The sequence below is a fragment of the Anastrepha obliqua genome, chromosome 2 (genome assembly GCF_027943255.1).
Source record: "Anastrepha obliqua isolate idAnaObli1 chromosome 2, idAnaObli1_1.0, whole genome shotgun sequence".
In the NCBI taxonomy this organism is placed as follows: Eukaryota; Metazoa; Arthropoda; class Insecta; order Diptera; family Tephritidae; genus Anastrepha; species Anastrepha obliqua.
Window position 1 is genome coordinate 40,871,496 of NC_072893.1, and position 27,142 is coordinate 40,898,637.

At 39.0% G+C, this 27,142-nt stretch overlaps 1 protein-coding gene across 1 annotated transcript in view; it reads right to left on the minus strand.

The window, feature by feature from the left end:
* The window catches only part of LOC129238098 (netrin-A-like), a 137,052-nt gene that overhangs the window by 4,984 nt on the left and 104,926 nt on the right, over positions 1 to 27,142 (minus strand). Inside the window, exons 3-5 of the mRNA XM_054873137.1 lie at positions 26,834 to 26,983; positions 26,578 to 26,679; positions 863 to 928 (exon numbers count right to left, since the gene is read on the minus strand). Coding sequence (XP_054729112.1) covers positions 863 to 928; positions 26,578 to 26,679; positions 26,834 to 26,983 — 318 coding nt within the window. The remainder of the gene's footprint in view (positions 1 to 862; positions 929 to 26,577; positions 26,680 to 26,833; positions 26,984 to 27,142) is intronic.

Below are 27,142 nucleotides of genomic sequence, written 5' to 3' on the forward strand. Positions count from 1 at the left end.
AAATTTATTAACCATTTTTTTAAACTCTCTTTAGTATCATTGCAAAGAAATTTATGCACACCAAAAAAATTCCTGCACTAGTAAGTTCGTCAGGGTGATAGCTTTACAAGGTTTGGCCAATAACTATGATGAAAAAAAAAGAATTGTGAGGGGAACATCATTTGCCTCGTCACAGGGAATTTGGTGGCCGAATTCTGCACGATTATTTCACATGGACTTACACACCCGTCAAATCAGTCGTTGTTTATACGGCAATGCGTCACTTCATTGACTTTTTTCGTATATCACAAACAAAGTCTTAGTTTTTCGTAAACAAACCGATTCGTTACCCCAGTTACGTCAGCCTAACAGCTTATTCTGTAAGATTAGGATGGTTCAGATGTCTATTTTCGGAGGTTTTTAGATTTTTATTTTTCCTCCGAAGTGGTATGCTGTATTACCAGTTCTTATGAAATTTCTGAATTAAAGGCTTTAAAAACATCTGAATCTTCAAGGGATCGCTACCAAACTACTCGGTTCCCAAAAGTGCCCTATATTTCTACATTCCAAACGTATAAACAAACGTGTTATAATAAGTTATTTGCCCCAAACTACGCTTTGAAAGATCAAATATTATATAAAGAAACTCTTTCGTCCTCGTGTGTCTGATACGAGGTTCTCATTTTAGGCACGGACGCATAATCACGTCTCCCACACGTTATTATACGGCAAAGGCTTAAACCTGATTTAGAAATCTCTTGCATGCCATCCACTCTTAAATAGTAAGTTTTTTTGGCTTTAGGACAAATTTAGAGGCTAGCATAAAAAAAAAGTTTCGTATTTTGAGCCATCCGAATGCATAATTCTATTTAGAACTACTTACCGTAATCCCTTTTGCAGAATTTGTTGAGGTTTAACCTTTTTGTGCTTATTTTGCATCTTTCGCATTCTGAAAGGAGAGAAGTAGCAAATAAAGTTTTAGTAAAAGTATTCAAACTGTTAATATTTGTTAATAGAGGAAAAATGACTAACATATACATATTTGTTAGTTGCTTTTAATAAAATTAAGTTCGCCAAAAAATAGTAACAAAGTCAACCGAAATATTTATGAAACGAAAAAGAATTTTCTTCGATTACTATCAAACATCATGACACATTTATAGAGGGAGCTATGCTTTTTCTTGCACATAAAAAATTCGAGCTGGTACTTTGTATGGAAAAAAGGTGTGGCGTTATTTTGTGATCACTTGAAACTTGCACTTTCTTATGCTGAAATTCAATAGACTATAAAACTAAATAACTAGAAAAATAATAAAAATTCTTAATAAAAAGTTAAACGTGTTGATGGACTTTTTTTTAATGGTTTTTGTTGTAGTATAAACTATGTTTTTATAAAAAATAGTGATGTGTTTATAGTTTTGCAACGGCCCTGCAAAACAACTGACTATCATATAAGGATTCATATTATCATCATTATTATCATCATTAAACTATACATTTTCGTTTTAGCCATGGGAAAGTTCTGATAGTTTCCCCTTGCCGGTGTGATATTCTATCTCTCTTTTACCAATAGCAATTTCTTATAACTGAGAAAAATTTCTACTATGCTCTAAAGACAAGGCAACTGATTATTTTTATTCTCACAATGTAATAACTGCTGACAACTGAACTCCTCATTATCATCATCACAAACTTCTCAGCACTAATAATCATACTTCTCATTTTTGTTATCAAAAAGTAATCAGCGCTGATGGACCAAACTATTCATTTTCGTTATCAAAAAGTAATCGGCACTGATGATAAAAACTCCTCATTTTTGTTATGATAAAATGTTCTATTTAGAAATATATAAAATTAATATTTTTTTGTATTCATTTGAAAACTTTACATATCCATTCGGTGTTTCATCCACGGAGATTCGTTCACCATAGTTTTACAGAGAAGTCTTTTATCCATTAAAAAAGTGAAGTGCTGTGCACATTTTTATAAAATCGACGAATTAATAGTGGATAGATCAAGTATAACAAACTCAGGGTCTGAAAGGGAAAATAATGAGAATATTTTTTTTCGCATTTGCTTCACATTCGCGCCAAATCGATCCAACTGCGAAATACGAGAATTATCGTCATCACTTTGTCGGCCTGCTTCGGCTTCAATTCTCCACGAAAAATGCATAGACTCTTCTGTTTCTTAGTTTCTCGTGGGCTGTAATGAACTGCTGTTTTGTCAATGGTGACGAAACAGTGCAAAAACTTGCTCGACCTGTGGTTGAATATCGCCAAAGACCCCCTTGAAGTTGTAAAACCATTGTGCTTGCAAACAATTCAGAGCAAATGCGACACCAATCTTGGGAATAGTATCTTCATATGGAATTATTTATGCAAAAGTGAAATAACTGACTGATGTAAAAATTGTGTAGGTTTTTCAAGATCACGTATCTTCTCTCACCGAACGTAGAATATATGAGTATAAAAAATAAATATTGGGTTGGGCAATAAGTTCGTAGCGTTTTTATATTTTCTTTTATATTTTACAACGATTTGTTTGCTGTTTGATGAAGGGTTAGTATTCATTCGACAGAACTGTTTTGAGGCTTAGAAAAGGAATATCCAGCAGGCAGATATGATCATTTTCGACACCTGCTCTTATTTGCATTTCATCGAGGTCAAAGAGCTGTCGAAACAGCCCGGGACATGTGCGACGTGTATGGGGAAGGAGTCATAGGTGAGTCTACAGTACGGACATGGTTTGCAAAGTTCAAAAATGTCGACTTTGACGTCGATGACACGTTCCGCAGCGGAAGGCCTTCTGAATTCGATGAAGAACGTCTCAGATCATTTTTGAAAAAGAACGGATGGCAAACCAGTCGTAATTGGTGGAAAAAATCAGTTGCGATCATAAAACGATTCTCAACCACCTTCTTGCAATAGGAAAATAGGCAGCCTGGGTGCCTTACGGGCTCAACGAAAAAAAAAACAAAGAAAGTTGCCTTCAAATTGCTTCCCAGCATCTCTCCTGCCATCGAGCAACACGCCGTCATAAACAGCGCTTTTTGTACCGAATAGTCAGGGGAGATGAGAAGTGGTGCCTATACATCAATATGAAGCAAAGAAGCATAGAAAGGAGTTAATGATTTCAGGAGATACGCCAAAGCCGAGAGTCAAGTCGGATATTTATCCAATGAAGATGATTATATGTGTTCGAAAAGAATGCCACGGTCAACAAGGCTCAACAGCTCATCGGTCCTTGTACCGACCGATTACCATCTTTTCCGCTCCCTGTCAAACCATATGAAGGTTAACAAAGGTTTGATAACAAAAACATCTTTAAAAACGGGTCAAGAACTTCTTTGACACTAGACCAGGTGATTTTTGGTGGACCGGCATCAAAAAATTGGTCAAAAGATCGGAAGAGGTTGTAAACAGTTACGGCGAATATATAATTGATTAATTTATTGATAGGAACCAACATTAACACCTATGACAATGTCAGCATAGAAATTCAACGTAGTGCCAACAAGTGTTACTTTGGACTAAGTTGGCAAATGAGTAGTCAAGTCCTCTCCCGACGAACAAAACTAACACTCTACAAGGCTCTCATCATGCCCGTCCAACGTATGGCGCAGAATCGTAGACGATGAGAATATCCGATGAAGCGACGCTTGGAGTGTTTGAGAGAAAGATTCGGCGCCCAATTTTTGGACCTTTGCACGTTGCCAACGGCGAATATCGTAGGCGATAGAACGATGAGCTGTATGAGCTTTACGACGACATAGACATAGCCCAGCGAATAAAGATCCCGCGGCTACGTTGGCTGAGTCATGTTGTCCGAATGGATACAAACGCTGCGGCTCTGAAAGTACTCAATGCGGTACCAGATGGTGGTAGCAAAGGAAGAAGAAGACCTCCTCTGCGTTGGAAAGGTCGTGGAGAAGGACTTAACCTCACTTGGTGTGTCCAACTGGCGCCGGTTAGCACGAGAAAGAAACGACTGGCGCGCTTTGTTAAACTCGCCCAAAATCGCGTAAGCGGTTATCGCGCCAATTAAGAAGAGGAATAATTTATTGATATAATTATTGCTTTTTGTTTAAATAAAAGTCTTCGGAAAAACGCTACGAACTTATTCCCCAACTCAATATTTCACAGATCAGTGAGAAAATTAGGAGACGTCCTTTTAAAAGATAGTCCTTGACAGGCAAAATTTTGGATGGAAGTGGTAACACCATTGATGATATGACTTTCTCAAAGACTTGGCGTGCGGCGACAGGCATTAGCAAAACTCGAAAGTAATCATTCTTATCTGAAAAATAGAAAAGCGCCCAGAGCAGGCAAGCCAGTTCACACTTTCTGAACTACGTTGAAATATAACTTAAAAAACTAAATGACTATGAAAGTGAATAATTTTCTAATCTTTTGATTGATTATTAAAACAAAAAAAGTCATTTCATTTTCCACTTTCAAAACTCTATTTCAATGCCAACTCCACTCCAATGTAGTTCCTGTGGCAACGTGTGGCAAAAAATTGCGTAAAAAATTTTTGAAATAATTCTATTCGACTCGACGGCCAGCAGAAGACATCAATCAATTGGCAATTGAGACATGTGGAAATGTTGTGGTACTAATTGCAACAATACCGAAACACAGAACGTAACAAACATATGGGAAATAATACACAACCACATACATATGTATGTATGCACGTCACTACTCAACAAAAACACAAACAGCCGAAGTGTAGGCAAATAAAAGTAAAAGTTAAACAAAACTCTGAAAGGCAGAAACAAAAGTAAATTAAATTTTAAATTTAAATGCAATTCAATTACCAATGCCAATTGGCTCGACGGCCAGAGCAGCGTTAATGCGGCTGGGGCATGCAACTTTCTTAGCATTTGCAATTTTCTTGTTTTGTTTGTTGGTTTTTATTTCTACAAAAAAGAATGGACGCAATTTCGTAGGCAAATATAGTTTTTAAAATTAAATTCAGTTCTTGTTCGACGCAAAAAAAGCAATAGCCATTAAAAGAATTAAGAAATTACATACTTTGTTGAGGCCTTTTCCTTGAGTTGCTATATCGACACATGTATGTGAGTGTATTAATATCAATAGTGTTGTAAAGAAATTTGGGTAATCGGTTCATTCGGTCGTGGTTTTGTTTGACAAAATGTATTTCTGCCATGGAAAAGGTCTTCATAAAAACTATTTACCGTTCGGAGTCAGCTTAAAACTGTAGGTTCTTCCAATTGTGGAACAACAGCAAGACGCACGTCACAAATAGGAGGAAAAGCTCGGCCAAACCCCTAAAAAGGGTGTAAGAGCCAATTAAATATTATATATATAAAGAGTGGTTAAATTGGCGCGAATTGGAAGATATGGATGTGGACGAATAATCTCACGTCGCGGCGATGTCAATTGACCGCCAAGATCATATGATTTGACCCCGCTGGACTTCTTTCTTTGGTGTTATTTGAAAGAAAAGGTGTACGTCGATAAGCCAGCAACAATTCAAGAGTTAAAGGATGAGATAATTCGGCACATTAACATAGAACTTCAATTATGCCTCAGCGTCATCGAAAATTTGGACCATCGGATGGAGGTGTGCCGCCGAGGCCGCGGCGACCATTTGGCCGATGTTTTATTCCATACGTAATTCAGCCATACCAATATTATCATAGTAAAGAGAAACGACAATAGTTTCTTAAAAAATTGTATTTTATTCAAAATCAACACCGGCCCTTGAAACTTAACCACCCTTTATAACTGCTTATACTGCTGACCGAAATGGAGTTTGCAATAGCATTTTCAGAGAAAGATGCCACTGCTACAAAAACTGCAACAAGCTGTTATTCTCCCCAAAGATGGATTGGCTTCTCAACGATCACGTGCGGGGTTTCCGATTCGTAGATGCGGGAGTTTTATTTGGTAATAAAGCCACCGAGATATAAATGTGCCTCGTCAGGAAAGATTGTTTTGACTTCTGTTCTATAAAATAAACGGACTGTTTGCACTAAATAACAACATTGACTTTGGAAATAAATTTGGGATATTCCAGCGCAAAGCGATTCATTTCACTCCGTCGATATATGATGCTGACTTCCTGTCAAGATTTTCGGTGGCAAAGAGCTGTGAATGTCAAAATAACATACCCTATGATCAAAAAGTACCGGGAAGGCAGTGTTTGACTGTTCTCTTCGATTGTCAAGGCGTCCCCCCATCGAGACAGACAGTCAATTAAGAATGTTATTTATCCTTTTTAAAGCATTTGAGGGATGCGGTACGTCGCAAACGGCCGGAAATGTGGGCAAACAATTTTTGGATTTTGCATAATGATAACGCGCCATCGCATCGAGTCCAAATTTTGCTGGTTTATTTGGTCAAACACCAAGCACCGTATTCACCTGATATGGCCGGTGCGATTGCTTTTTGTTTCCCAAGTTAAAGTTTCCACTTCGTAGAAGGAGATTTAAGTCGACAGTGGAGATCAAAGTGAATGTCACGAAGGAACTGATGGGCATCCCTTCGTCGGCCTAACAGGGGTGCATGGAGGACTGGGTTCAACGTTGGCACATGTGTGTTGCTTCAGACGGATTATATTTTGACGGAGATATAATAAATTTGCCTGAAATTTGACTCTGTTTTTTTTTACCATTCCCGTTACTTTCTGATCATAGTGTGTGATTCAAAGAAACAAAAAAAAAATGTATAAGAGGCACCCTGCATTTCTTTTCAATGAAGTGCACCAAGACCAAAGGGGCGCTCTCATACTCTGGCATATTTGCGCTCGAGGCGCTTTTCTGTCGGGTGAACCAGCAACTCGAGAGTAATCTCACGCGCTCCCGCTTATTTCATGAGTTCGTTATTGTTAACTTTCTTCGGATTCTGTGCACAGTGCCCATTCTGAAGGTTCAGTTTCTTCTGTACAATCACTTTGGCTTTCACATTCACTATCGATTAATCGGATTTTTCGTCTTCTTACTCCTCTGACGGGGTCGCTATCTTCATCGCTTCTATCTTCGTGCTCCTGGACAAGCTGCCAATGTAGTGATGTAATTTCCGTTCGTTATTGCAGAAAAATTTAACTCATCTTCACTAGAAGTATGTAATTTCGTCGTCGTGTTCCATACTTATTGGGCTCACTAACTTTGAAAGAAATATTGCTATCGCCAAGAAGGCTGAGTTCAAACTGATGTCGAAGACGAAGTCCTACTTCGCTATAGGAGATGAAAGTGGTGCGGCAGACTAAATATCGTGGCGATAAGCAAGCATTCACGCATAGTTTGGAACTTATGTATTGGTGGCCCTGACAGCTACGCTGAAAAGGTTGCTTGTGTCTGTGACATAAACAGTTGGCGGTACAGCTTCCATCTCCTATGGCGATAGAATCACACGAGATAAGACATTTAGACACATCGATCTGAATGGTGCCGCTCAGGCACCGCTCGAGTTATTGCATCACATGCAGTGGTGTCTGAGAGGCACCCGCTCGACCGCAAAGGGTTAGTATCATATTTGATTTGTGCATTTCTTGCTATTCCCAGATTATGCAGACTTAAAGGTAGCCGATATAGTATTGTCTAGTCAAGTTCAGCTAAGCTGCGACCGAATCAAGTCACGTACAAGTTGTTGTGAGACCGAGTCGGCATCACGTGGCTACATGTCTGGCATGGCAGTTAACGTGTTAAATGCAAGCTTACTACCAGGTGGAATTTTTATTTGCATCTGCAATTACAAAAGGGAAGGTTGTCTTGCAAATTTTCAAGAATAAATCAATCCCAGTTTTCAAGGATTTTATAAAATCAATAACAAAAAAAAAAAAAATCAATTCAATTTGTTTTTTTTTTGTCTTAAATGCGTATTTTGTTTTTCGGCTGAGGATTTAATTTAGTACGTAAGTGTACCTATTATAAATTTTTCTTTACTATTTGCCGTCACTTCTACTTACTTACTTATTCTTTAATATGCTTAGATGCTTTTAAGTGACTCACTGTGCACTCGCCAAAGTGTGGCATTTTCCAAAGTTGAATGGCTGCAATTCGGGCAAGAAAATTAAGTTGTTCGCGTTGATAGGCTGTGTCGACGCTAATTCTATAAAATGCCAAGGCAGGTACATAGAAACAAATCTACAGCGTACACATGTATGTGTGTGTGCGCGCATGTTTTGGGGCGGACAGATCGTCAACGTAACGTTCAGTAGCGACACATAGTGTGCGTGAAAAGTGTGTAACGCCCCCTGAACTTTACGAGCAGTGTTAAAGGCGGCGAGCGTTGAAAAATTTCTGAAGCGCCGTTCATGAAATTGACGCCAATTTAGGAGCTTTGCTGTAAAAAGAGTGCATCACACACTGTGACGACCAACTGCGCATGGTACGCCTGATGGTTGTTCTAATTTAGTTTTGTTTTTGTGCTTTTGTGTTTTTGGTCTCGCGTATGCTGTATGCTCTAATTTTGTATTTTTGTAAGATTTTTAACGCATAGTTTAATTGTGAGTCAATAAATAGGGCAATTTATTGGCCTAATCGGGATGCGTCTAATTGAAAGGAAAGATAAAAATCAGCAGCAGTTAACAATTCGACAGATGATTGGCCTTTTGGGCAATGAGAAAATAAGCGCAACAAAAACAAACAAATATTTATGGCATTCGAATGAATAAAAATCGTTTTTGGTTTTACATAAAAAATCATGTTTTTGTTTTTTACTTTTTGAATTTTGCTTTTATCTGCATTGCATTAGTTAATATAATTTCTGTAATAAAATCGCATTTTAATTGCTGGAAGCTTTTAAGTTCTCTTAAGTTAAGCTAAGTAAATATTTCGTGTGTTTGAGTGTTTTTTTTTAGTTGTTAGTTGTGTAGTAGTGGGAAGTGTTTGAGAGGCAATTTAGAAGATTAACAAGCAAATCACTGGTGAAAATTAGAATAATGGCGTAAAAAGGGATGTAATTTGAATTTGAAGTATATAAAATTATATATTTATCGCATTCACTAGCAGATTACTCAATTTGCTTTGCTTGCTCATATACATAAGTGTTTCCAATTAGAGCAGGTGGAAATGGAACAAAAGAAGCTGTGTATGATTTTTTAAATTTTTATTTTGAAATTCAACGTACTTGAGCAGTTATGTACTTCAGGGGTTCAGGTGGTCTAGAGCTCGAAAATGGAGAGTATTTTCAAGAACTTTTTTTTGCAATAAAAAAATGAAAGACGATATTTAAATTTTTTAGGCTTTTACATACAAAAATGAAAGAAAAACAAATTTTTTTTAATTTTAATAAAAATTTAAAATGAAAAAAAGCTGTGTGCGATTTTTTTATTCTTATTTTAAAATTCAATGTACTTAAGCAAATATGTACTTAAGGGGTCCCGGTGGTCTAGAGCTCGAAAATTTAGAGTATTTTCAAGAATTTTATTTTACAAAAAAAAAAAAAATGAAAGACGATATTTAAATTTTTTAAGCTTTTCATTTAACTTCTTTCACATACAAAAATGAAAAAAAAAAAATATATTTTTTTTTTAATTTCCAAATGAAATTTTTTTTTTTAATTTCCAAAAGCAAAAAAAATGTTTGTTTTTAATTAACTTATTCATAGACCTATTATAATAATTTTAAAAATGGCGCTGAAGTTGACTTTCCCGAAAAATTGGAACTGGACGGTGTTGTCCATTTTGGCTCTTCTATTTATCTGAAACCCAAAAACCAAAAAAATTGTTAATCCGACTGTAGATATGTCCCGCTATTAGAATAATAAAAGATTTGGCAAAATGGCGCGGTTTTGAATTTAAAAAATCGGGGTTTTTTCAGTTTTTCACTCAACACATACGAAATAATTGAAATAATAATATGATTCTAGTACGAACGATAGCCATTGATGTTGTGAACAACATATCAGGTCCGTCCATAAGTTCGTGCGTATTTTACCCATAATTTCTTTTTGTACGATTTTTGTAAACAAAAAATTATTCGCGGAATATAACGGAACTATTTATATTTTCTTAGATTTATTGTGCATTCAACAAGTGATTTTAATCGCGGATAGAAGCACGTGTTGTTAAAAAATAAAATGGAATCTTCGAACGCGTATCAGAGGCATATTTTGTATTTGTTTTATAAATGTGGTAAAAATGCAAGAACTGCTGCTGCAGAAATAAACACTGTTCACGGAGAGAAACCCATGAGTGTAAGGCCTGCGCAAAGGTGGTTTTCAAAATTCCGAAGTGGTGGCTGCGACTTGGAGGATGCCTCGCGCGCTGGTCGTCCTGAAGTCTTTAACTCCGACGCCTTGCTCGAACTCGTGGAAGCTGAGCCAAAATTGACAGTCGATATGATAGCTCAGAGGTTAAATTCATCGCATGGAACGGTTCACAGGCAGCTGGTTCAGTTGGGAGAGGTTTCAAAGCTGGGAAAATGGGTTCCGCATAGACTTTCCGTAGTCAACCTTCAGCAGAGAGTGAATGTGTGTTCTCAGCTGCTGCAGGCGGCTTTTATTGATCTTAGTTGCGCATGTAATATTTTAGGAAAAGAAAAAATTATTATGCAGTTATGGACGTAAACAGCAAAGAAGTGTTTTTAGAATATATATTTATTCCATTGTCACGTTGGAAAAAAATCTCAAAATGTGAATATTTTTTCAGATGCTGCAGTGCCTAACCTCTTTATCATCTATTCATATACAGCTAAAATAAATCGCAAAAATCAATGTAAAGATGATTTTATTAGTTTCCAGTTTCTACTAAATCCATACCCAAATTATTTAATTAACTCAGACTGAACTTTAAATCGAATTTTAATTGAAAATAATGTTATACTTATTAAGTAAAATGCGTGAAGTTATATGAAATAATAATGCGAAGCAGAAAAAAAAATAATAATAATAATTGGCCGATAAATTAGCAATTTGGAAAATTAATTTCCTTTCAATCAAAGTGAAACTTTGCATTATTTTCTTAAATTACATAACTAAAATGTTAAGCTGCTTAAACAGCTCAACAACTTTCCGACTCAACCAGCTTTCTACTTGCGTTAAATTGCGGAAATTGCAAAAAAATTCAAACTCAAGTTTGAAAAGGGAAATGTGGGCACTTCACTAATTCGTAGCACTTTTAAGATCATAAGTTTATGCGCCACGCAGACATAGTAAATGAAAAAATATATTGAAAAAAAAGTGAAAATCAAAACAAAATAGAAAAATAAAGTGGGCGATAGAACGGGAAATAGAAATACTCACTACGGCTGCAAATGCGCAACGCCCTCATCATTTTAAATATATAGCAGAAATTGCAAAAGCTGAGTCTCAAAAGCAAGAAAAAAATGAAAATTTTTTAAGTAGAATGCCGGCAGCCAAGCGTGCATCAAAAAGCGAGCAGAACTAGAAACTGAGCAGCTTTGCAAAGAGTCCAACTAAGCTGGTGGCGTTTAGCATTTAGAGCGAAATTAATGCAACCGCGTGGTGCAGCAGGAGACATTTCTCTAAGTGAATTACATGGGAGTATTTTTTAGTATATTACATATTTGTTGTTGTTTTTTAAGCGCCTTTATGACACGCTGACTTTTGGGGGCGGCGGAAGTCGAGTTGATAGTTTGCACTCACATTGGACTCATTACTTTTGGGGAGGTTTTGCTTGCAAAGTGTTGTCGCTTTCAATTTCATTTAATTGTCTGCCTGCTTTTTTGATGCATTAAGGCCGCGCATAAAAGTGCCAGCACAAAAGCAAGAAATACCAAAAACTGCAACTGCAAGTGTTGAAAGTGACAAAAGATAATTGTTGCAGCTCGCAAAAAGTAATTAACAGCATTAACGTACATTGCGGGCTATTTGTCTCCTTTTTCAGCGCCAACAAAATACCGCAAAAAAAAAAAACAAAAACAATATTTAGAAACTGAGACGACTGTAAAATTTTACTCACTTCTTCTATTTATTTTCTTTGCAACTTTGTTGCGCGCAAAAGTTGTGCCTTGTGGCATGCCGCAAGTGTGCTTTCAAACTATAATTTACCCTACTTTGAAGCACTTCTCCAGCGTCTACTGCCTTAAGTGGTTTGCTGAATTTATTAAGTGTTGCGCTCTTACTCGTAAGTTGCCGCAACTGACATTTGTTCGGGAAATTTTCTTATATTAACAAAAATATGGCATTTGTTGCAAATGCGCTTTTGCATGTTTTTTGCATAAGTTGAAAATAATCGTTTCACCAGCAGCCAAAGTATCTAAACTAACCACATAACTGCATAATTCATAGTTGCAAAGCAGCTGCTGCTCGCTGGGCTCTCCCTTTCTGCTAGCTTTCCCCTTTTTTCTCTAGCCCTCTCTCTTTCTCTGTGGACATAACATTACTTTGTTTTTGAGGACCTTTTCATGTCCAGCAGACATGAAACATTTCATTTTGAAACTTTTTTTTTTGCATTTCCTCACCACTTTTTATTTGTCTTTTGCTTTGTGCCACTGCTGTTGGCTGTTGTTCTACTTTAGTCGCTGACTTCTGGCGTTACGTTTGCTTTGCGCTTTGGAAGGAAGTCGCCAGTGCTCGGTGCTCTCATTTCACTCACTTTTAAAGTTTACCAACAATTGTTGTTTTTATTTTGCTTGTTTTTGTTTTGTGTTTTTAGTTGTAGCGTAAATAAGCCAAATGGAGTTTGTTTTTCATTAGCAGTGAAATTTATTCATGTGACGAGTTGGTCTATGCGTTGTAACCAAAGGGAATATTCTCTTTGAAAGTGTAAGTAAATGGTAATAATTAAGTTGCAGTGATTTTTGTTTAAGAATTTATTGTGTTCTCGCATAAATCAAAAGTGGAATAAATCTGGTGCTTAAAGAAATAATTTCAATTGGCGCGATTTCTGCAAGCTTCTTAAAAGTGATAACAAATGGCTTGAAAAGAAGCAGCCACTAGAAGCTAGTCCAATTTATATTAATTACTTATAATTTAATTATGTTACTAAATCAGTTAAAAATCGTGTCGAGCTTATATACAGGGTGATCCACACACAAGTTCCTTTGTAAATCATACATTGTTTCGGTCGTCGTAGTCGAATGGGTACGAATCTCCATGCAGGAAACACCAAAATGATGGTTGCGTCTTTATGTTGTTCCACAAATGGAGGGACCTACAGTTTGAAACCTACTCCGAACGGCAAATGGTTTTTGTGAGGAGCTTTTTCATCACAAAAATATAATCAGAGGTTTGCCCATGCCGGCCGAGTAGCGAGCGTTTTAGAAAAAACTTATTTGATGTTCATGCACGGAGATGCGAAACTACGCATCCCTTCTGGAAAGCTATGGCTGATGTCCGTCTACATGGCATATGACGACGAGGTGGAACCACTTCCGGTGCTGCTAAAGGAAACCCTGGCTGAAGCAAAACGCAGGAAAATCGGCGTTATTATAGGCACTGATGCGAACTTCCATCACACCTGCTGGGGAAGTTAAAACATCAATACAAGAGGTGAGTCACTTTTTGATTATATTCATAACGAGGACTTGTTCATCTGTAACAGGGGTAAGGACCCCACTTTCATTACCGCAGCCAGAGAAGAGGTGCTTGACCTCACTCTGGCTTCTTCTTTACCTATAAACCGAATCTCCGATTGGAGGGTGCTAAATGCTCACTCCTTCTCGGACCATAGGTATATTCAGTTCTTTCTCGCTGAAATTCGTCCAATAAGACCCCCCTACAGGAACCTGAGGAGGACGCACTGGAATGCATATTACAGAAATTTGCTGTACCTACTCCCCAAAGCACCGGGAGAAAATCTAGATCTATCAGAAGACGCCATTGACGAACTGGTGGAGACTTTCACCTCAGCTTGTAATAATGCCCTGGAAACCTCTTGCCCAACAAAAGGTTTTTTCAGGAAGGAAAAACCGCCTTGGTGGGCAACGGAGCTCTGTGAGCTTAGGTCGTCATGTATAGGGTTTTTAATAGGTGCGCTTAGTTAAAAAAGTCAAACCGTTGGTGATTTATTCAAAAAAAAAGTTGAAGCGCTCTTACTGAAAAACCCTTTAGAAGCCTTTTTAACAGGGCTAAAAGAATTAGGTCTCCCTCGGGATGGGAGCTGTATAAAGTAGGGCTAGGAATATAGAAGTCCGAAATCAGGAAGGCTAAGAAGGACTCTTGGAGAAGCTTCTGCGAGAGCGTAGAGGGCTGCCAAGAGTCCTCCAGGTTTAAACGAGTACTCACGAAGAGTTCCGCTCCCTTGGGATACTTAAGAGACGAATTGGGGCGTTGGGCGATGAGCGGCGAGGAGTCACTGAAGTTACTTCTCGACGCCCATTTTCCGACGAGCCCAGCACCTAGCACCACCACCCTGGAAAGCATTTCATTCCTTGGGCAACCATACCAACCTAACCTAACCAACCCATCCGAATACGGCGGTCGCCTTTTTTCAAGGCACTAAAAAATACAATATGTGATACTTAGTCAGAAGTATTGTACATCTTAAGAAAACTGGGGATCTGTTTGATATTTTAGTTTCTGTCAACTTTTACGTTCTTTTCATAGAGATTTTATCTGAGAAGGTCGATCGTGAAATTTTCCTAGAAATAATTGTCTAGAACATTAGGCAAAAATTGAGCTTTGTCAATTCGAGTATTAAAATAAGAAAACAGTTGTATGTTTATCAGCATATTCGTTGTACGAATAATATTAATTTTTGATAGCCCCTCAGGCACACGAAGTGTGGAAATTGAACAAAAATACTTACACAGCTAAGAAGGTGTTTCCACCTCATCATCCAACATTTTTATTGGGCAGTGTTTGACTAAAAACCTCACCAAAAACGCGAATAGCAACTTGGTTGGACTTAGAAGCTCAGTTCAGAATTGTACCCTCTCGGGAGTAGGACAGCTAAGGAGTAGATATTAGGTTGCTTCGATCTAATCATATTTGAAAAATATATGTATGTTAATTCTAACTGCATAGATTTCCATTGAGTAGTGTACGTATATAGTATCCGTCCACGATCACGAACTGCAGCTTGGTTGGACTTAGAATCTGCCAGCCGCGTGACGTTGGCTAAAGAGATCTTGCAATCTTACATGTGAATGTATGTATACGCCCAGTATTTGCTACGCTGATATGAGACCACTTTGGCTAAGAGCAGACTGTAGGGAGCTGAAGAAGCCTCACCTTTCCTCTGCTGGGGGAAATCATTTCAAGGGTGTCCTGACTAGATAGTTTTATACTTTATAGCGCACGTCCTGTGAGGCGAATTTTGGTCCACCCAAACAGCTACTTGAATATAAGGGCAAATATTGACTACCTTAGTAGGCAGCCAATCGACTGATTTTTTGTTGTCAGCTACCTTCCTCCATCATATGGTTTGGTAGTGTGGTGGAAAATTCTAGGGAGACATTACACTACCAAACTACGCGGCAGAATACAAAGATCGACCTGTGCAATAACGGTCGGTACAATCAGAGCATGTCCTAGAGAGGCTCTGAATGTACTGACGTTAATAGACCTATGTACATACATATAAAGAAGACGGCAACCATGAGTGCATTTAGGTTAAATGAAGCGGGTCGCTGCAAAGAAAAAACTTATGGTCAGGCAAGTCTATTCTTGCGACAAACGATAACTTTCAACAGGAATTTCGCCACTCTGTTTCCATCTAATGAAGAATGGAAAAAGGGATTCTCACTAAACAACTTCGATACTACAGTCTATACAGGTGGCAGTAACATGGATTGTAGTGTTAGAGCTGGTAACTGAAAAATCTGTGTGTCTTACTAATACCAGCCGTGTCTTCCAGGTGGAAGTACTGGCAATTGGGGAAGCTTGTAGGCTACGAATCACAGATTTCTCTTTTAAGGGCAATATCGCTATTCTTTCGGATAGAAAAGCTGCAGTCCAGGCACTGGATTCGGCTACAACAACCTCTAAAGTGGTGGAGCAAAGCAGGACTCGCCTTACCACTTTGAGCGAAAACCATAAAGTTACCTTAATCTGGATCCCGGGACATTGAAGGCAACGAAAAAGTAGATGAACTGGCAAGAGGGGGATCTGCCATGAATAACGTTCTTGCCATACCGGTATTCGCACCTTTAGGTGCAGTCAAGAATGCAATTTCCCTAAAAAACATTCGAACCGCAGGTTGTAGATGGAGAGACCAGACGAGATCCAAAATTGTTAGGACGGTATGGCCCACCTACAACTACAAGCAATCTTCGACACTGATAAACATGAAACGACGGGACGCCTGGAGACTAACGGTAGTCGTAACTGGCTTTAGGTCGAGAGTCTCGAACAACTGTCTGGCTTAGACGACAACAGCCTAAAAAGGTTCCTAAAGCGCATAGACTGGATATAGTCTTGCTGTAAATAAGTGTTAAACAAGTTGGTAACGAGGATGTGGCATCAAAATGGTGCAGAAGCGCTAGTTGGATTCTGAATGAATCACCACCCTAACCAACCAACCAACCTTGTTCCACCTGAAATATACTGCAGAGACATAGGTTAAGTGAAAAAGTTCAACTGATTGACTAGCTAGTTGGCAACATTCACGGTTTCCGTGATACGCTATATGCTGAGAGCATTGTGGCCGCTGGGGTCAAGAGTATGAACTCAATACGGGAATTTCAACTACCAACCATAAATTACCGTAGTCGAAAGGGTTGGTGCGTGACAACCATCCGGGAGTGCGTGGGTTCGAATCTCCGTGCATGAATATCAAATAAGTTTCTCCTAACACGGTCGCTCCTCGGCTGGCATGGGCACACCTCTGATTATATGATGCTTCTGTGATGAAAAAGCTCCTCATAAACCATTTGCCGTTCGGAGTCGGCTTTAAATTGTAGGTCCCTCAAGATGCAGACCACAGATAGGAGGAGAGCTCGGCCAAACACCTAACAGAAGTGTACATGCCAATAATTTACTTATTTATTAATCCAATGAGACTTTAGCACAAAGATATTGCAAAGCAGTATTCGCTTCGTATTCCGTTCTTAGGGAATTTTGCTTTTTTTCCATAATTGGATGAGCACAAAAGTTGTATGCCTCCTCCGATGGTTTTTATCAAACATTTTTTTATGCCAAAAAATCATTCAGAGGCTTGCCATTGCTTTTAGAGGCCTCCAGAATCACTTTTTCCATAATTTTACGCTTCATGTTCACAGTGAGCCACGAACTTGGGACCGAACCAACTCAATAGTTGTCATGCTCAAACGCAAACTGTTGGCACGGCCGCCGCTTTGATGCCGAGTAGGCGAAATTCTCAAAAAGCTTGGTTTTCAATCTCATAACATTCCGCATTTTATTTGTATGTCATCATCATTTGTATGCAAGTATGCGTGTAGTCGTATATGAATGTATGTATGTATTATTATCCATTTTATTCACCCCCAGACGCTGCACAGTAAAATATTATGTATTGTGGGTTATCAAACACCTATTAAAGCGGCGTTTAACAAGTGATTATCCTTTAAGTGTTTATGTCCATGGCGAAACATGTTAGTAGCTTACACACACATATGCACATATGCCCTCGTATAAGTATGTGTGAGTACGTGTTAATGTTTCTTTCTGCGCTGTTTGTTGTCTCTTGTGTGTCGCCTGTAGTCTGTGAAGAACACATGCCCGATGGCGAAGAAGAAGCGAAGGAGGGGTACCTGCAACATGGTGCACGCTATCTGCAGTACTGTAGCCATTTTCGTTAAGCTCAAGCATTAGGAAAAAGCAGCGAATGACTAACAGCGCCGGCGTGAATATAGTTTATGACCTCTGGGACGATGCTAGCAAGCCTTATCAAGCGACTTAAAATGTATGAATGTTTGTATGTAAGTATAAGTAGAATGTAGCTGTTTTGGTTAGCTAACGAAGTGTGTTTGTTTTTGTCATTATTATCAATATTTATGCTTTAACGCATTCGCGTTTTACAACATCAACATTTGCGGCAGCCACAGTGGCAACATAAACTCTAACGAGGGATGTCTGATAAGTTCGTTGCTTATTAAATTAATATAGTCTGCTGGTATGCTATGCATTTCCTACATCTTGCATATTTTAATAACTAAGCGGCCTCGATAGTTTAGCGTAAGTGCCTAGCCTGCCATCCCAGAGGTTGTGGGTTCGAACCCCACGTAAAGCACGGCCCTCGAACTTTTCCAAATTTAACTTCTTCTCCTGTTTCTAAAAAAAAAAAATTCTCCAATTCCATTTCTCAAAGCAAAAAAAAAAGAACAAAGAAAAACACACAGTTACGCATTGCATCAGTGGCGCCAGCAGGAGGAAGCGGACGACCGCGGTAATAGCGCAGACACACGAAATTTAGCGATGTCCTCAACCATCTGTGCGATCCTTCTGCCAGAAAAATGTGAGACACGGATGGCGCTCCAAGCAGTAAGAAAGTGTTGTTCCTAAGCAACGACATTAATGCCCAATTGTTGAGATATCGATGTTGAAGGTTGTCCAGCAACACTTTTCGCTACAGCAGCAATATTTTCAACGGAACGTCCAGTTTTAGGTCTGCCAGTCTAGCATCATTTTTCTATCCCCAGCTTCTTGAAATTTTATTTTGCCAACCTTTGAATTGTCGACTCTGCCTACCAGACAAATGCCATAGATGACATAAAAAAGGGTACCGTCTAGAAATTATTCGCTTTTGAAAGACCCCGATATAACCGAATTTACTTTATTCCGTTAGAATTGATTCAGAAGGTTAGCCGCAACTGGGTGCCGAACTGCCGTACTGATTTTTTTGCCCAAACAGCATCGCATGGCTGTCTTCTTTAGATGAAAATCCGGGTTGACTCTCGTTGTTGGCGTATCTCCTGGAGCCACCCACTACTTTCTATACTTCATTCTAATGTCTAGGCACCATTTCTCATCTCCTGTGATGATTTGATAGAAAAAGTGCTGTTTATGACGGCGTGTTGCTCGATGGCGGGCGGGATGCTGAGAAGCAACTTGAAGGCGACTTTCTTTGTTTTTTCTTGTTTTCTTTGTTTGCTTCGTTGAGCTCGTGATGCACCCAGGCTTCCAATTTTTCGGTAAATCCCATTGAATGAAGGTGATTGAGAATCGTTTTATGATCGCAGATCATTTTTTCTATCAATTCATGACAGGTTCTCCTTCAAAAGTGATTTGAGAGTGAGTAGTGAGTAAAATAAAAGAAAATATAAAAACGCTATGCACTTATTTCTTAACCCAATATTTTCTTTTGGTCCAAAATGTTATTGCAGGCAGCTCTACGCGGGACGATACTTAGATATACGAAGAGAAATCAAACAACCAGTTTAATTGGCGTCGTCTGGTCCACTCCCCATTTCATTTGCCTAGTCAAACAGTAAATAAAGAATCTAACACGAGTTTAGCAACAAATTTCGGGGCAGAATGTTCGTTGCAAGGTTCAGCGAGGCCGGAAGTTTTGAGAAATAACTCGTGATTTCTTCACTACGAAAATGTATCGGCTCACTCAGCTCATCTTGTTAGCGACTGTTTGACCAAAAACCACGTTAATACTGTTCTGAAAACATTGTATTTACTGTAGCTGTCCCGGAGTATATTTTTCTTACGTCCAAGACTCAAGCAACTATTTTACAAAAAGAGCTTGGAGGCAATTACGGTGATTTGCGGAGGGAAGTGAAAACGTTTTCAAAATCCGTCTATGAAAAGTGTCTTGGAGATTAAGCTTACGCCCTTTATTGTGTGTTTGACCAAGCTCCTGCTCCTATTTGTGGTGTGCCTCTTGATGGTTTTTCATCCCGCTTAACGCCAACGTCTGTCTAGGCTATAAGACTTAAGATGAATACCTTAGCTATTTTCAATTTATTGACAAATTATAGGTATAAATTCACCAGAGGGTATTTATACTACCACTGGAGGTCTCCTCCACTGGAGTTATCAGTAATGCGAGAAAGGGCTTTCGCTAAGTATGATGCCTTAGCCCCCCACAATTATCAGACACGCCTCGTATATTATGTACATATATATACATATAAATAGGTAGCAACGAAACAAGCGTTGACTGCAGCAGTTGCTAAAACTTCTAGCCACGACCCAGCGCCGACAACTTCATTGTTTACTTTAAAAATTTCCAGCACCCTCTCGCCTGCGCCAAGTACACCGCTGTGTTCTGTTTGTTCTGCAACAACTTGCACTAACTTATTTTCACTTCCCTCGCTGTCTGTCTGCCACACATAATTTGTTTACATCTTGGGGATTTTCTATATAAAATTATTCAATTACGTTGGCAACTAAGTACATCTTTTTATTGCTTTATAAGTTGGCTATGTCGGGGATGTGCGGAAAATCACTTTGACGTTGGTTGCTTGGTTGGTTTATATATGACAACAAATATGTTTTTCTTCTCTCTACCTACATACATACATACTTTTATATTTTTCTCTCAGAAGCAAAGAAAAACAAATGCTGGAGAAGTAAAGTTGCGGTGAGTTGCGCGAGGCGACAGGAAATGAGGAAATCTTTATTTTATAGCAGCTATTAATTGCGTCCTCTTGAGCAGCCAGTGCCCTCCTGTCTACTCGGCAGCCACACTAAATAGCTACAAACATACTATGTACATATGTACATACGGGTATTTCTTTTTTGGCTTTCGAGTTTCATGTGATGTTTGAAGGCCTCATGAAAAGAGTCGCTACTTTACTTCGCTCACCACTAACTTCTTCACATCTTCACTTCTATACTAATAAATGCTAACATTTTTTTAATTACACTCACACTTAGACGTGTATCGGTTTCTATGGCTTTTTGTTGTACCTACATAAATACTCATATGTGTGACTATTTGAGTGCGTTTTTATTTATAAGTAACCTCTTACACGTTATGTCAGCAAGCCATTCGGTCCCTTCCACCTGTCAACGCGTCGAAGTGTTAATAATGTCTGCAGCTATATTCTCTAACCTACCCCAATAACACTTGGCACCCTCACAGCTTTTTATTTTCTTACTATTCTTAGAGATCGCTTGTGGCAAGTTTAATGAACTTTTAAGTGTCACGTGACGAGTGTTTTCTGTGGTCGACACTTAATTGAAATTATCTTATTTATATATTTACAGTTGAATGCCAGTTAAAACATACAGATATGCAGAAAAATATATAAATTAAGTGCAAGCAAATTAGATGTAATTGAATGAAATGAAATTTAAATTTAAGATCATACATTTTTTAGGTTTTAAATCTGCTCGACAGCAAGCACCGTCTCACAGTTGAATGTGGTGAGTATCCTTCCAGTAGAAACTCCAAATAAGGTAGTCGAATTTCCAGGGTTGATTTTGCGGTATGCTTACTGATTTGCAAATCAGACCCCTAATTAGATAGGTAGATCTTTACTAACCTAAGCAAAGCCGACACCACGAATTTAGTTTGAGAGAATTTCACATTTCATAGCTGTTGAACGAGAGGGGGGACCAATAAGTACTATATGCACATGACAACTGAAATCTGGAGTTCTCTAACGGGCACTAAACTCAACGTTTTGAAATTTGAATAGGTCGAGCCCAGGAGCACCAGGAGATTTGGTGGCTCCTAAAACACTCAGCCTAAAAAGCTCATTGTATTTAGTGCTCTGGAAAGAGGGTAGATAGTCAAGGAGGGAAGGAGAAAAGTATCAGAGAAAGAGATAGGAAAGAATAGCGACAGAGATAAAGGTAGTAAGTCGTGTGAGAATTTTCCAGATTTTTTGGCAAATCTGTAAATATCCTCCAGGTTGAGAGAAAACAAATATTACTCGTTCTCACGACATCGGAACATAAAACTGGTAGCCTTGCTCTGGCAAAGGCAGGACGATCACAGAGAAAGTTCTCAGTGCTATCCGCCTCCTCCAAGCAAGACAGGCACATTGGGTTCTCCAATGTTGGTCATAAGCTGACCCCATGGGTTGTGTCCTGTAATAATACTGACCTCCAACCGAACGTCTTTCCTTCCAAGTTTTAGTAGAAAGTTTGACAGTTTTCTGTTCGGACTTGTCACAACACACTTTGCAGATTTGCAGCGTTCTAGACCGGACCATCGCTCTTTATATAGATTGCGTACATAATCGCTGATCCAATTCATCTGATTCCGATTATTGGCTCTGGCCCTTGTGGGGGAACCGCTGATCCACGGTTGCCCAATTCATTGGCAATTTCGTTTCCTTGAACACCGGAGTGTCCTGGAACCCATATAAGTGCAAGCCTGTTTTGTCTTGCGACATAATTAAACTTCTTCTTACATTCTTGAACAATCTTTGAGGTTTGCTTCGCGTTCTCCAGGGCCCTCAGTGCAGCCATCGGTAAAGAAAATATCCGCCAAGCCTCCCTGAATACATTCTGGATTGCTCTATTGCTCAGGCACTGATATCAAGTTTCCTTCCAAATAAAACTATGGGTATCAGGGCGTCCTTAGGTGCCAAAAACAGTGAATACTGCTCAGATAGCAACTTAAAGATTTCTCTGTGTCTCGAAGCTCCGTCTTTGTGACAGAAACCATATTTATGGAGTCTACACATTCCTTTTATTGCTTCCTGCTGTATCTTAAGATCCAAAGGGAGCAAATCAAGCCTAGCATTTAGGGCATCGCCAGAGGTTGCACTCATGGCATCCGTGATGCATAAACATACACTTCTTTGCAGCCTGTATAGTTCCCGGAGTGTGGACTTAACTATGCTCCGTCGCCACCAGACCACGGAGGCGTAATTAATGATTGGTCTGATAAGTGCTGTGCATATCCATAAGGCAACAGCAGGTTTCAGACCCCAGGTTTTACTAAAGGCGCTGCGGCATTGCTGAAAAATCCTTAATGCGCGATTCACCTTCAGTGAAACGTGTGTCTCCCAAGTCAGCTTCTTATCCAAGATTACTTCTAGATATTTAACTTCATCGGAAAGACCAAGTGTCACACCTTTCAGTGTTGGAAGACTAAGTCCATCCAATTTCCGTTTTCTCGTAAACAAGACTATGGTGGTTTTATTCGGATTGACGGAAAGACCTTGTTTCATTCACCAGTCATCGATTTTGCCCATATTCACTTTCGTGCTTAGCCTCCTTAGAGACTTAACTCAACGTTTTACTTTCCGACAAAGCCTCCTTTTAGCTCAACATACTTACACAATTTGCGAAGCCTTCAAAATAGGCCTTCGTTTCATAGACAATCTCTCACCGCCGAGCCGTTTCTGTATATTTGGCAAACAAAAATATCACAGAATGCTATATCTAGGAATTGTGCTAGAAGTAGAAGCAATTCTTAAAACAATTTAGCCATAAGGGCTGTGGTCTTGTGTGCTGTTGCGTTTTCCTGGTGGAAGATAGTTTTTTCTTTTCAATCCAATCAAGTCGCATAATCGCATACACCGTGGATTGTTTTATCCTTTTCAAGGTAATCGCATTTTCAAAGTGGGCGCATATCAAAAAATTGACACGCCGCTTTTATTGGCCCATAAGTCCACTGTGATTTACTTCAGCTTCGAGTCACCAATGTCTTAACTCTTCCTTGGTCCTTGGTGTGTTTAATGTTTCGAAACAGGGCAAAAACACGTCCGGTGACAGCTTTAGAAAGTAGCAAGCGCAGCATCAATTGCTTTCCAAAGGAGCTCTGCGCTCCACTCTCACCCTGATCTTCTACTAATACCTTCCATGATAGATCTGTGTAGAAATGGAAAATATGCCAGCGAATGCACCATTGCAATCTAGTCTAGATTAAGCTACAGGTTTGAACAATCGAAAATTCTTTATCCCACTTCTTAAAAAAAGATGGGTCAGACTGCGCTACTTCATCTTTTTGCTTTGAAAATCAGATCTTCGCAAGCATAACCTAGAGGAACGAATGGTAAAACTTCATGGACTTAGATACAAGGTATGCAGCCATCTTTATCGATAGCTCAGAACTAGGCAGAAGGCTGGGTTTTAATCTGAGCGGCTTTCATGAACATCAGCCCTCGGCTTTGTGACTATTACAATGCCTTTCAAGTTGAAATAACATGAAATGGGTAGCTTGCGCTTTGTCTTTGCAGTGAAAAAATACTTCATCGAAGGTAGCCATAGCGCATAGACCGTTCCTGAACAAGCTGCTTGCGTCACTCTAGTGTTCCCGGCTGGAGGGTTGTTCCTGTCTGCATTTGAGCTAGCAAGGAAAGAAACACTAATTTGTAAATAGTAAACTTCTCTGGAGGTATAGGTATTCCACTTTTTGATTTAATCTTGGCTGGTTTAAGGTTTTCATTGAACGAGCAATGGATACGAAACTTAAGAGGTGGGTGACAAGAGAGATCTGACAACGGATCACTAAAATCAAATCTCAACTCTATTGATCGTTTTCCCCTTTTGATCAATGGCAGTTATTATTACAGACGTAATGGGGCGGCCGCCGTAGCCGAATGGGTTGGTGCGTGATTACCATTCGGAATTCACAGAGAGAACGTCGGTTCGAATCTCGGTGAAACACCAAAATTAAGAAAAACATTTTTCTAATAGCGGTCGCCCCTCGGCAGCAATGGCAAACCTCCGAGTATTTCTGCCATAAAAAAGCTCCTCATAAAATATGTGCCGTTCGAAGTTGGCCTGAAAACTGTAGGCCCCTCCATTTGTGGAACAACATCAAGACGTATGCCACAAATAGGAGGAGAAGCTCGGCCAAACACCCAAAAAGGGTGTAAGCGCCAATTATATATAAATATATATATATATAATGGGCACACACGGTAAGCAGTTTTTAATAAGGATGAAGATAAACTAGAGAGAAGCTCTTCTGCTGTTCTGCTTTGGCAAAATTATAACATAGTTATCTTAAATAATACTTCTAGTGAAGTTGGACACAGAGGCTTGAATTTCCAACGGTTAATAAAGAAAACGCAGTGGCTGTCTCACATGGAAAATAAAATGGTCGCACAAGCTAGCTCTCTTAATATGCAATATTCTAATGCAATATTCTAAAGATGTATCTTTTGGAGAGCGTTATCCATATTTTATTAGTTCCTGGAATAACTGTCAGGGGACGTTCTAAGTCAACTGATTTGAGTTCCGTTTTTTTGTTAGGCTGCCACATCTGTGACTAACATTCCTATCATTCCATTCCCATTGCTTTAAATTTGCTAAAGTCTCTGCACGAGTTTTTGATTTTTCACAGTTTTAAAAATGGATTTTAATTTGCAAAAGGGACTACGTTGATATCGCCAAAGACGTGATTTCCAAAGCTGAATCTGGTCCAATATTCATCAAACGCATCACTAGTCGAGACGAGACGTGGGCTTATGGGTACGACACGCAAGCCAGACATCAGGCGAGTGAGTGGAGAGCTCGGAATGAAGAAAGACCAAAAAAACTCATCGTTTTCTGTCAAAAAAGATGGATGACAACGGTATTGTACACGACAGATTTTTGCCAGAAGGTGAGACAGTTAATAAGGACTATAATAAGGACAATTCGTCACGAATGAAAGGATTTATAGGAAAACAATTCGTGGACTGTGCACCACGATAACGCATCGCTATCTTTATCCGTGAATTTTTGATCAAGAACGAAACGAATAACATTCATTGAACTCACCTGATGTGGCTCCCTGCGATTTTTTTTCTGTTTGCTCGAGTCAAAAAATCCCTACGAAGAACGCGTTTTAACAACCGAAAGGAAATAATGGGAAAATCTAATACGGCTGTGATGGCTATACCGAAAATAAAGTTCCAGAAATATTTCGAGAGTTGGATCAAAGGCTGGCATAAGAGCGTGACACATGATTGGGAGTACTTTGAAGGCGATACCATCACTTTTGAGGAATAACCTTCAATTTTGAATTTTCTGCATATATTCTGGGAACTTTTTGATCAAGGACGTAGTGTCCTCATCACAGTATAGAAAAGACGCAATCGAAGAGTTATAAAAATGCGTAAGCGATCTCCATAAGTGTGATGGATGTGGGTACCTGGACATACTTACGGGCCACAGCCGGTTGTGGAGTACAGCTCAGCTGTGCGTAAAACGCTATTTATTCGAATTAACCTCCACTCGAATTAGAGTTTTGATCACGCGTTATGCCTCCATATAGATAATTTGATTAATTTAAAGCTTTGGATCTTTCTCTGCCTCCTCCTTTTTGTATTGGCAATTGCTACTCCGCGAAAAATCGAATATATGTATTCTTTTCCTTTCGACAACTTCGATGCCATACTTTTGGAATAAAAAGTTATGTGGGAATTAGAATAATGAGCCTAATTCGAGCGCCATTCCGAACAACTCTTTCGAAATTCCTTCTAAACTAAGGATAACTCTAATGAAAGTAGTATCCGCAATGCCTCTACAATGCAAATGGTTTTCGATCGAGTAGGCGCTGCCCTAATGAATCCTTTAAAACAGTTTTTATGTTTCCATATTTTCAAATTACATGGCTAAAACATAAATACAAAAACTCAAACTGCAACTTGAAATCTAAAGTTTATATATGTCTATACCAGCGTAACACCGTTAACTTGTTGAACAGATTAGATTGGAGTAGAAGGAAAAGGTTAGTAAAACTCTAGAAAAGGCGAAATAAGATTAGGTTAGGTTTTCTGTTTGTTTTATTTTTCGAATTTAACTAATTTTTCCAAGACACTAAAGTTTACCCAACAACATTAACAGAATATTAACAGAACATTAACAGAACTTAACAACACCAACAAAAAATTATAAAAAGCGAACACTTACTTACCCCTCCCACCTTCAGTGCGATAAGGTGCATTGGTATCGTGGGGATCTGGATCAGGTGCGGTATTCTGTGTATCCAACATATTCGCTTTGCGTGCGGGAATTTCTGTTATTGGAGAAAGCATGGAAAAATAAAATACTTCAATAACGAGATTCTTATTAGTATGCGTATGTAGATATGTATGTATATTTGGCAAGCCACTAGTATTGTGCCGAAGAATGAAAAAACAAAAAAAGAATGTGCACGAGTTTTGACTTACTGATGCATGGCGCTATGTGTGAACGACTCTGCTGATAGCCACGCGCGCAGCGATTGCAGGTGAGACCGGTCACACCATCCTTGCAGGGGCATTGGCCAGAGGTGTTGTTGCAAGTTTTGCCCGAAGAACCTATTGGGTGACATTCGCAGGCTGCAATGAAGACGAGAGAAGAAATACGATAAAATAAGAGTTGAGGAAATTTATTTTTTGTAACAAATAAGAATTTAATACAAATTGACGCAATGCAAGAATGAAGAAATGTATGAAACATTTACAGTTGTGGATAGGGAAATAGCATACATACATAGA